Source organism: Borostomias antarcticus (genome assembly GCF_949987555.1).
Source record: "Borostomias antarcticus genome assembly, chromosome: 21".
NCBI lineage: Eukaryota > Metazoa > Chordata > Actinopteri > Stomiiformes > Stomiidae > Borostomias > Borostomias antarcticus.
Genome location: NC_140254.1, coordinates 5,461,490 through 5,473,595, shown reverse-complemented (window position 1 = coordinate 5,473,595; position 12,106 = coordinate 5,461,490). Strand labels below are relative to the sequence as shown.

General features: G+C 50.1%; 2 protein-coding genes across 2 annotated transcripts in view; one reads left to right on the top strand and one right to left on the bottom strand.

The window, feature by feature from the left end:
- Nucleotides 1-10,348, top strand: part of med30 (mediator complex subunit 30) — a 28,857-nt gene extending 18,509 nt beyond the window's left edge. The window contains exon 5 of the mRNA XM_084455457.1: nucleotides 9,111-10,348. Coding sequence (XP_084311583.1) covers nucleotides 9,111-9,206 — 96 coding nt within the window. The 3' untranslated portion in view covers nucleotides 9,207-10,348. The remainder of the gene's footprint in view (nucleotides 1-9,110) is intronic.
- Nucleotides 10,349-10,679: 331 nt separating this feature from the next.
- The window catches only part of ext1b (exostosin glycosyltransferase 1b), an 81,598-nt gene continuing 80,171 nt past the window's right edge, over nucleotides 10,680-12,106 (bottom strand). The window contains exon 11 of the mRNA XM_084454802.1: nucleotides 10,680-12,106. This exon is cut by the window's right edge and continues 3,391 nt beyond it. The gene's annotated coding sequence lies outside the window, so the exon portion shown is untranslated.

Here is a 12,106-nt window from a genome sequence, read left to right as displayed (position 1 = left end):
ATATTTTATTCCTAGTCCTCCATCTTTCATTCCTAGTCCTCCATATTTTATTCCTAGTCCTCCATCTTTCATTCCTAGTCCTCCATATTTTATTCCTAGTCCTCCATCTTTCATTCCTAGTCCTCCATCTTTTATTCCCCATCTTTCCGTTCTGTCGTTCTATCCTTAGACATAACCGAGTACCAGCCTCCCACGGGATGTCACTGTAGTCCCTCCCTCCCTGTCTCCATCCCTCCCTCTCCTCTGTCCCTCTCCTCCCTCCCTCCCTTCCTCCCTCCCTCCCTGTCTCCATCCCTCCCTCCCTCCCTCCCTGTCTCCATCCCTCCCTCTCCTCCGTCCCTCTCCTCCCTCCCTCTCTCCCTGTCTCCATCCCTCCCTCCCCTCCCTGCCTCCCTCTCACCCTGTCTGATAGGGGAGACCCCCGTCACCCCGGCCTGTCCCTGGTGCCCCTCTGCTGCCTGCCGCCATCACCACTCAGCCGCCGTTTGATTTAATAGCAGCCTAAGTGTGAATAAATTCCTGTCACAGCCCATTAAGGAGGCCTTGGAGAGATCTGGCCTGTTATTAATTCTACACAGATCCTCGCTCTCTCTCTCTCCCTCTCACACACATGCATTCAGTGGCTTTTTTTTTTTAACCATGTTAATTACCGCATGTGTCCTCTTTATTTAAATGAGAAAGTGTGAATTAAGAGCAAAGCCTGTTGGTAATTTCAGACAGGATCCTCTCCTCCCCACTTCCTCTCCAGACCGGCACTGTCTGACTGAACAGCCGTCTGGCCGGCCAGGGTGTCAAATTAATTCCAGTGGCTGCACAAGACTGTACAGGCACTCTCTCTGCAGTGCACTTATTTTGAATGTAAAAAAAAAAAAGTATCAAATAAATAAAATGGCATATAAATGGTCAACCACTACCATGAACCGTAATGAGACTCAGGGAGAGGGATTTTATTCATGCACACTTTATTCTTTCTCTGTCTGTCTCTCTTTTTCTCTTTCTCCATCTCTCTCTTTCTCTTTCTCTCTCTGTCTTGTTCTCGCTCGCATTACCCCCCCCCCCCTCTCTCTCCCTCAAACTCTCCATCTCTCCCCCACTCCCTCTCTCTCTCCCCCACTCCCTCTCTCTCTCCCCCTTTGTTGTTCCGTCTCCAGCATTAGCAGGCTGTTCGCGGCCGGCGCCCAGACCTCCATGCTATATCAGCAGCCTCGTATGTAGCTCCATTAGCCCTCTCTGTTGGCCAGGGGCTTTTTAATTGGTGGACAGAAGGTCAAGAGGGGAGGAGCAACGCTCTCGCTGTGGAGTCGGGAGGACCTTTTCGTAATAGAGAGCATTCTTCGCCAGTTTGTAGTACTTAGTGTCAAGTAAACTCTTGATTATATTTTGCAAGTGTTTTAAAAGCAGAGTAGCTAATTGGCGTTTCCCTCTCCCCTTGTCTTGTGGGACTCCTTTACAAAGGAGGCTACTTCTTTTGCTCTCGGTGTGAACAGAGGACTGTGTCTATTCTCAGGCGATGATGCAATCGCCGGATGCCATTACTTGTTCGGGAATGGCACCAGTGTGAACTCACGGCTTTGCTCCTCCCAAACAGCCGTCTGTGTGTGCAGAGCAAATTAGGTCTCTAAATGGAATGTGCTGCGCCAACAAAACAAAAGTGACTCTTCCCGACTCTTCCCAACCCCAAAGCCGGCTCTGTCTCTCTCTCTCCCTCTCTCTCTCTCTCTCTCTCTCTCTCCTGCTCGCTCTCTCCATCTCTCTCTCCCCTTGGAATCACTGGAGCATAAATAACATCTCTAACCTGGTTGAGACTTTAAAGTGGATTACAGTCCTCCTTTCATCCGCCTACCTCCCAGTCCCCAGCGCTGGGTGTGAGAGAAGGGCTGGGCCGGGTGCTGTCAGGCTCTGACAGCTGAGGGGGGAGATGAAAGGAACACAGACTCGTCTGCCCTCACAAACTAGGTCCTCGCTGTCTCAAACACCCTAGGCTATACCCTACACTACACACTATAAGCTACACACTATATGTTACCAACAAGCATCTGTATGGGGGGCTACCAAAGCTGAGTGAGAAAGTGGCATGAAACTGGAGGAGGATGAAAGGAGGATGGAGTGGAGGATGAAACTTGCTGGCCACTGCCACAGACATCATGAACTCCCAGCCAGCAAGCTGGTGCTCTGGGAACCAACACACGGGCACCAATTAAGAGGACGTCCCACACCAACATACGTGGATGTACTGAGGAGGGACGCAGGAGTGGAGAGTTGTGTGGAACTAGCTGGATGTATGGACGGCCGAGATGATTGGAGACTTCGCTGTCAAGCTCGTCTGAGGACGACCTAATGACTATGCCCTACACACTATACCCTACACGCTACACACTATGCCCTACACACTACACACTATGCCCTACACACTACCCCCTACGCACTATCCCCTACCCACTACCCACTATGCCTTACACGATACACACTATGCCCTACCTGCTACACACTGTAGATCCTAGATCCTAAATTTAGTTTCCTTGCCAGCTTACCCCACATAGTATTACTACTAGCTATTATTCATTCACTCTCTTTCACTTTAGACCGCTATGGTGCAAACATAAAATGCACTCTATTAGCATCAAGCCAAGATAGACTACTATCGTGAAATCCTCTTGACATTTACATAGGCTACTTTATATCAGACCAACGCAGGATTTGTTCCCTACATTTTTTAGCATTTAAATTTGGAAGTGTTTCATCCACCTCCTCTCCCCCCCTCTCTCTTTCTCTCTCTCTCTCCCTCCCTCCAACTCTCTCCTGCTCCTACATGTTAATCCCCTCAAACCCCATGAGGTGACTGCAGGTTTCTTCATGTGCTGCTAATTTACTTCTGCTTATCACTTCCCCTGCTGCTCGCCCCCCAGTCCTCAGCACTCACTGCCTCAACGCCCTAATTCACCTCTTTTACTTCAGAATACTTGTTTTACCCCGTGTCTGTTTGAAGGCAAGAAACCCGCAGGGTGCAGTCTCAATGCAGAGCGTAGTCGGGGTGCTGAGTGTTTCCCCAGAGCGTAGTCGGGGTGCTGAGTGTTTCCCCAGAGCGTAGTCGGGGTGCTGAGTGTTTCCCCAGAGCGTAGTCGGGGTGCTGAGTGTTTCCCCGGAGCGTAGTCGGGGTGCTGAGTGTTTCCCCAGAGCGTAGTCGGGGTGCCGAGTGTTTCCCCAGAGCGTAGTCGGGGTGCTGAGTGTTTCCCCAGAGCGTAGTCGGGGTGCCGAGTGTTTCCCCAGAGCGTAGTCGGGGTGCTGAGTGTTTCCCCAGAGCGTAGTCGGGGTGCTGAGTGTTTCCCCAGAGCGTAGTCGGGGTGCCGAGTGTTTCCCCGGAGCGTAGTCGGGGTGCTGAGTGTTTCCCCAGAGCGTAGTCGGGGTGCTGAGTGTTTCCCCAGAGCGTAGTCGGGGTGCCGAGTGTTTCCCCGGAGCGTAGTCGGGGTGCCGAGTGTTTCCCCAGCGATGATGCCAAAGAGATTTTAGTGCCCAGGTTGGACAAAGTGGTCCTCGCCTCTCTCCGGTCGTCATGACGAGCCGCGGGGTTTTCGAGAGGAGAGGCTCTGCTCCGCCTCTCCGTCCCGCGCCTGTAATCACTGGGAAGTAAATCACGCAGGGAAGCCCAATCAACACCACTACCAGTCAGGAAGCCAAGTGCATGGGAGAGAGAGAGAGACGGAAAGAGAGGGAGATTTGAAAACAGAGCGCACACAGTCACACACACACACACACACACACACACACACACACACACACACACACACACAGGACCGCCTCCTGCACCGCTACTTCTAAAGCGCAGAATCAATGAGAGCTGTTCTGCGACAGTCGGCTGACACTGCAAGCTCTCCTGCTCAGCGTGGCGGACATATTGAAAGCGCCGGTCTATGCAGGGATGACAACATGGCTATTGTATTTCTGCCACCCAGGACTAGAAGGCTTTACCCCCCCCCCCCCCCCCAAAACTTGGGCCTGGACCCTCGGGGGAGGTCCATGCCAAGCCCTTGACACTCCTGCTGTTGAAGAGAACCCCCCCCCCCCCACCCACAAAGTTTATAAAGCCAATTAAGCCTATTAAAGTGGTGTCAGGCATATTATGGCTGCTTTGCCAGGATTCCCCCGAGGCCTGCTGTCAACGAGAAACCCCACTTAGCCTCAGAGAGCCTTGCAGGCAGGTCAGAACGCTGCTGCCCCTCTCAGCTCTCTCTCTCTCTCTCTCTGAGCCGGCTGAGGAGGAAGCCTGGACAAGCTTCCTCTTCAGGTACTGTAAGGTACTATACTTCTGAGGCAATATACTGTCTAATAATACACTGTAGTCTACCAGGTATTACTGAGGAAATATACTTTCGAATAGCATAGCTGTAAACTGCTTTAATCTACCAGGTACTACTGAGGCAGTAATAGTATTACAGTATATTGCCAATATATTGCCTCTAGTCTACAGTGTATGCAGACTACAGTGTAGTGGATAGTCCACACTGCAGGTACTGTAGACAGTGTACTATTTAATAACCTATACTGCTATAGTCTGCCAGGTACTACTGAAGCAAGATACTGCCTAATAACATACACTGTAGACTACCAGGTACTACTGAAGCATTATACTATCCACTGCACTGTAGTCTACTTAATCTCGAGTAGTGTATTGTGTGTGTGTGTGTGTGTGTGTGTGCGCGCATATGGATGATGGACAAGACCCCTCAGCTGTGACGCCCTGATTCTGGGCATCCATGACGGACAGAAGCGTTCTCTCTCTGCGGCGAAGGGCTCACTACTGACTCATCCTCGACTCACCCAGCGACAGCCAGGCAGTGATGGATGACAGAGGAGGCACTCGTCCTCCCCTGCATTCTCTTCCCCTCCTCCCCACCCCTCCCTCCTCCTCCTCCCCTCCCCTCCCTCCTCCTCCTCTCCACCCCTCCCTCCTCCTCTTCCCCTCCCCTCCCTTCTCCTCCTCCCCTCCTCCTCCCCACCCCTCCCTCCTCCTCCTCCCCACCCCTCCCTCCTCCTCCTCTCCACCCCTCCCTCCTCCTCTTCCCCTCCCCTCCCTTCTCCTCCTCCCCTCCTTCCTCCTCCTCCCCACCCCTCTCCATATCTCGCCCCTCCCCTCACTATCTTCTCTCCTCTCCTCTCCTCCCTTCTCCTCTCCCCTCCCCTCTCCCCCCCTCTCCCCCCCCCCCCCTCAACTTCTCCCTAATCGCCTTCCCTCACTCGCAGACACTTACACTTGTAATTCTCAGGCAGATCCCGGCGAATGAAAGCGGCGCTGTGAGCGGCGGGCGGCGGGGGCGGATTAGCGCGGCGGAATCCTGACTGAAGGCGTCTCTCGGCGCCGCTCATTCTTCTCCATTCGCCCGCAACTTTTCCAGACCCCACGCCTCTCCCGTTATCTGGTGAAGACCAGCCATTAGAGGGGGGAGGCCGCCCGCTCACCGGGGCGCAGCGCGTCAGGGGCGGGGCGCCAGGCCGTGTTCTTTCTGTCGGAGATAAAATGGATACACTGTAGATCTCTCTTTTATCCACCGATGCGATGATGCCATTACGAGATCAGCTTTTAAAGTCGTGATGAATCAAACAACGGCAATTACAATATGCTTTAATGGGCAGATTGCAGCGGAATCAATTAACTTGTGAACATTTCTGTTGTTCAGAATCAGATATCCTTAGAAATCCTACTGAGGAGACTAGCTGCCATCTGGGACATAGATGAGGTATGTGATAACGGGAGTGAAGAAGCTAAAATTAGTTGTGAAAATGGGACAATGTTGATGAGTGGAGGATACCTAGTGAGAGCAGATCTTCGGCAGGGTTGAAAGACTTTGAAAGATTTTAAACAGAGGAAGATTTGATCAGAAGCAGCCGTCGTTATCGAGCATAGCTACTTTTGATCTTTGCCAAGGAGAGGGAGGGGAGAGAATCAGAGAGAGAGAGAGAGAGAGAGAGAAAGGCTGCGCTTATGTTGAAACTGTTCCTTTCAAATTGGCCTCCTGTAAATCTAACCTTTGTCATCTGGGCCTCTTTACCACTCAGACTTGACTCGGGAGATCTGGGCTCTTTTAAGTTTGCGTAAGAAAGAGAGGCGATGATGGAACCTGTCAGGATGAAAGCTGGGGCCATAAATGCGTAATGGTTCCCACACTCCTTCCTCTCTCTCTCTCCCTCCCTCTCTCCCCCTCTCTCTCTCTCCCTCTCTCTGGGCCCTGTACTATAGTACTATAGAGGGGCTGGTAGGGCAGTGGAGGGGTAGGGTTAGCCCGGCGCCCTGGAGCTCTGTGCTCCATCCTCTGCCCAGACCCCCCATCCTCTGCCCAGACCCCCCATCCTCTGCCCAGACCCCCCATCCTCTGCCCAGACCCCCCATCCTCTGCCCAGACCCCCCATCCTCTGCCCAGACCCCCCATCCTCTGCCCAGACCCCCCATCCTCTGCCCAGACCCCCCATCCTCTGCCCAGACCCCCCATCCTCTGCCCAGACCCCCCATCCTCTGCCCAGACCCCCCATCCTCTGCCCAGACCTCCCATCCTCTGCCCAGACCCCCCATCCTCTGCCCAGACCCCCCATCCTCTGCCCAGACCCCCCATCCTCTGCCCAGACCCCCCATCCTCTGCCCAGACCCCCCATCCTCTGCCCAGACCCCCCATCCTCTGCCCAGACCCCCCATCCTCTGCCCAGACCCCCCATCCTCTGCCCAGACCCCCCATCCTCTGCCCAGACCCCCCATCCTCTGCCCAGACCCCCCATCCTCTGCCCAGGTGCCATGAAGGCATTCGAGATCAGAGCAGACTCACACCCCCTGTGGTTTGGCATCTTTCCTAACCTGAACTTCACACACACACACACGCACACGCACACGCACACACACACACACAGAACACACACACAGAACACAGAGACACACACACACACACACAGAGAACAGACACACACAAACAGAACAGATACACATAGAAGAGACGCACACCCTCCCTCTTCCCAAACTGCAGCTGGCTTTTGAGAGGAGGCAAATAATAGTAGCACAAAATGTGTACAGTACACAGAAACCATGCACAGGTGTTCACACAAGGACAAACACACACACATACACACACGCACGCCATCATGTTTCTTCTTCTTCTTCTTCTTCTTCTTCTGTCTGCGGGAGGCCCCTCTCTGCTCAGACACAACGCAGTGTTTATGATTTTTTTGACCGGCCAGCTCGGCGTTGTCGACACGGTGACAGAGCGTGTCAGAGACGGGGGGGGGGGGGGATCAAAACATTTATTTTATATTTTTGGGGCCCGGTGTTGAATGGCAGGCCAGGAAATGAGAGGGTGCATCCTCAGGATCCCTGAAGAGACGGGGAGAGAGTGAGGGAAGGGGGGGGGGGGGAGCTGAGGGGGAGATATTATTGTGGTGTGCTGTGTGTGTGTGTGTGTGTGTGTGTGTGTGTGTGTGTGTGTGTGTGTGTGTGTGTGTGTGTGTGTGTGTGAGAGAGAGAGAGTCAGAGCCTGGAGCTTAGGTCCAGCTGTCAGAAAGCAGCTCAGCAAGGCAGCTCTCTCTCCTTCCATCTCTCTCTCTCCTCCTCTCTCCCTCGCTCTCTGATCCGGGCGACCAGTCAGGGCCCTCGGAGCTTTTCACTTTCTATCAGCAGCCTGACAGGTGAGAGCCCAGGGCCTGAGACATTCCACTATCTGCTCCCATCTCTCCCCGGCACGTGGTACAGACTGAGCATGTGTGTGTGCAACTGAGTCTCCATGAAGTCAGTCCGGTGCTGGAACCATCGCATGGAGACGAACAACACTGGTATTTTAAGAGTCACTAGTCAGTTTGATTAGGTACATCCTGTAGACTACGCTACCTCCCGTTGCCGAGTCCAAATGAAAGTCCTTCGGGGAGAGAGGGGTAGGGAGGGAGGGAGGGAGAAAGAGTGGTAGAGAAGAAAGAAAGGGAGAGAGTCCCTGGAGACACACAGGTACAGTTCCAAGTGGTTCTCTCTAGAATATCTTCAAGGACAATCAGCTAAATAGTTTGTATTAAGAGGGCGTGTGTGAAATCGATTGCTGAAGGTGTTATCTGCGCCGGCAAAACCACTGGTAATTGGTCACGGTTTAAGGAGTGTTACTGACAGAGTAAAATGGATTTAATCTTAATAGATTTCCCTGCACTGCAGATACAGTAGCTCCTGACTGAACCATGGCTCCCTCCCCCCCTCTCTCTCTCTCTCTTCCCCTCTTTCATGCTTTCTCACTCTCCACCTCTCTCGCATGCTCTCGCTCTCTACCTCTTTCACGCTCTCTCTCTCATGTTCTTCCTCTGTTTCTGCTCTCCCAGCGCTGGAGAACCGCTCGTCCGGTTCTCATTCCAAGATCGGCTCACGGCGTAGATCTTTAAACCGATCGCAATTGTCCAATGGGAGGTACATCTCGAAAACCTACACCTGTTGAGCCTGGAGGTCAGATTTGCACGTTTCTCCTGTCCGCCCCGCCTGACACTTGACCCCAACTGACGTCAACCATTTGTTTATGCGTACAAACCCAGGCGTCCAGGGCCCTTGAGGCAGAACCGCAAGCTGACGACTCGGCTTGTCCTGAGGTGTATTTGTCCTGAGGTGTATTTGTCCTGAGGTGTATTTGTCCTGAGGTGTATTTGTCCTGAGGTGTATTCACAGGTAATCTGTCAGTGATCGACTGAGCTGGCCTGTTCTCTCAGTCACACGCCAGATGAGTTGGCTCCGGGATTAAACAGACAGCTCAGAGATTGACTTGTCTGACTGACAAGGTCAGGGGCCTCTAGGGCAGGGAGGGAAAACACCCATTAGGACCAGCTAGTGATGTGTTTCACCTCAGCTACTTGAATTAACAGGCGTCTGCTCAGCCACTTGGTATCTGTTAAATACCTGTTTGCCTCTGTGGCTTGTTTGAACACCGCTGCGTTTCGGATGAGGCATCTGATCAGACAGCATATTGTGTGTGTGTGTGTGTGTGTGTGTGTGTGTGTGTGTGTGTGTGTGTGTGTGTGTGTGTGTGTGTGTGAGAGAATGTGTGTGTGAGAATGTGTGTGTGTGGCTTGTTTGTTCAGTTCTGATGTGAGTTCTTGTTCCTTTCTTGTAGAAACTCAAACAGAAGAACCAGCAGTTGAAACAGATAATGGACCAGCTCCGGAACCTCATCTGGGAGATCAACTCCATGCTGGCTGTCAGGAGCTGAACTGAATGGGACACACACACACACACGCACACACACACACACACACACGCACACACACACACGCACACACACATACACGCACGCACGCACGCACGCATGCACGCACACACTAGCCAGACTGGAAGACATGGTTATTAACTGGAGATGTGACACAGGGTCCCTTAGTGGCTGAGGCTGCACTTTAGAAATGCGGGATTTCGCAATACCCCCTTCCCCCACAGCTGGGAAAGAGCAGTGGACTCTTGGTTTAGTGGACTGATACTTAACGTGCTGAGGACTTTCACTGCAAATCAAAAGCATTGTATATGATTTATTCTAGGTACAAGTTTGTGTGTAGACACACTTTATATCAGACACACATTTATATTATATTATTTAATCCTTATATATAATATCCTATTCAGATACTGAATTCACTCTTGGAGGGTTTTGAAATGCTCAAGGGTTTTTATATGTTTCCTAAACATTATAAACAAATAAAATCCTAAAGTACAGTGTACTGTATGAAAACCAGAAATCAGTTTATAAAATGTTGTAGTATTTCGCCGCTTGCTTTTTATTCCCGGATGTTTCGATATAAAAGCATTGATGTACAACACTCACTGAACCTTGGTTCTTGTCACAATGCCTTGTTAAATTCCATAAATCCTACTGCGATTTCAGGCCAACTCTGTTTCTGTCCTATCTGTACTCCGCTTTCGAGGACACAGATTGATCAAGCGCTGAACCTTGTCTGTGGGGCTTTTCGGTGTGGCCCCAGGCTTTTAAAAGCACACAGTCAGGAGACAAGAACCAAACATTGAAATGGAACAGAGATAAAGAGAGGGAGGATCAGGTCTCTGATATGAATATGAGAATATGGGTCTTGGATACTAAGGCTGAATAATTGAGAGGCTGTCTGGGGTCAGAGGCACGCTGTGTTAGGAGGCTATGGTCCTGGGGGACGTGTTGGAGGTCAGAGCTGAAAGCAGAGACTCTCACAAAGCACAGATCAATGGCCCTGGTAGAGCACAATCACTTCCTCTTCAGCTGCGTCATTCTGGTGAAGGACTGGGTCAGGATGCTAGCTAGGGCACACATAACACATATGATGTTCTCATGCTGGAGAAGTGGGAGACCAGGACTTTGATTTGTCTGTTCGCATGGCCAACTGCTTTTGGAAAAATAAAACTATTGAAAAAGGAATTCTGCCTCACCTGTCATTTGTGTTTGATGCATGCAGGCTAGGATGGTATTATTCAAACGTACCACCACTATGCCAGTTAGGATAATATGTATACAATAAATACATGATATTTCACAAAATACCCATGTTTTTATGAGCAGAGGCACAAAAGGCACACACAAATATCATCAAATATGAGTTTATTCTTTTTTTCTTTTTTATGAATCATTCTTACAAAATTGGCTTTTTTCTATTCCATTTATTACCTCTATAAAAGTCATTTGTTAATTACAAGGTAGGAGGGAGGAAGGAAGGCATCAGGACAGCAGGGGAGCCAATTAAAAAGTCGTTAGATTCACCTGCCGGCGCGACACGTCAGCCAATCACTGATAAATAAGTCTGGGAGGAAGTGGTCATGCAGCGTGTGTGATGACATCACCACGCTGTACAGCTGGGCGAATGGCGGAGGAGGTGTCGTGATTGACAGCGGTAAGACTCCAGTGTATGACGATGAGGTCACCAGTACGGTGCTTCTCCTATGGTTGACAGTCTACATGTCATGAAAAGCCACAAACTTGAATTTAAAAATGTAAAAAAGGCACAATCAAGAATAGACTACTCCTGCATGGCCTCCTGCAAGGCCAACACTTTGTGATCTAATGCCATGCATTGGTAAGCCTTTCTAAGATGTGTCAAGTATAGGATTATGTCTGTAGGCCTATTTATATTAATACATACTGTATATTTATATTAATATGTATATTATACATTATTTCCTGATGGGGTAGTTTAGATGACACTACATAATATTTCTTGGAGGGACATGGCCAATTTGTCCTTCAATAATACAGGTCCCCTATTATGCCCCTTTTCAGCAAGTTAATATAGGTCTCTGGGGTCCCCAAAACGTCTTTGAATACTTTTGTTGAAAACACCACGCAGATGAAGCATTCTAGCGTTCCCAACATCCCTGTTTCAGTCCTGTTCTGGACAGTTGTTAATGCGCTGCTGCTCCCCACCTCAACTGTCCATGCCTCCAGAAGTTCAAACAAAGCGTAACAGGATGTTTCTGATTGGTTAGTTCAGGTTTCTTCTACTTTTTTTTCAGATGGAGGGCAGGGGGGGCATACTAATGTGTCCTGTTCTGATGTCAGAGCTGGAGGCAAATCTGAACGGCTTGTCGAATCACGTTTTCAGAATTTGGCAGCCCACAAAAAACTGACTGGTTTGTCTCATTTCAGTTTGTGTGTTAGTAGGCCCATCAGAGACGCAAATGTACAAGCACTGAAAAAGTGAGTTTTTCATAACAGGGGACCTTTAATTCTACACTCCGATGCAGATGAGCAGAGAGCAGTAACACAGTTTGTTCCAATGAAAACCATTTAATAGTTATTTCAAATACGCACATGGACAGACTTTACAAGAAATTTCCACCAGGTAAAATAGGTTTACACCTGTGTTTTATTTTACATTTGAAACCTACTGTAACTCTTTATGGTAATATGTAATTCACATAACCTTCGTCCCACCTTTCTGGCCTACCTTCCTCAATAGCAACATACTTCCTTTGACATAAACAGGTGCAAACCTAACGCCTGGTGCAAACCCTTACAAACCTGTCCTGCAGCATATCCCAGATAGTTATGGCGTATCTTTGGGGAGACGAGTGCGACTACAGCAACAAAAAAAACAAAAACGAAAGCATTCAGCAGCAAGACTGAGTTGTTTCATCTTG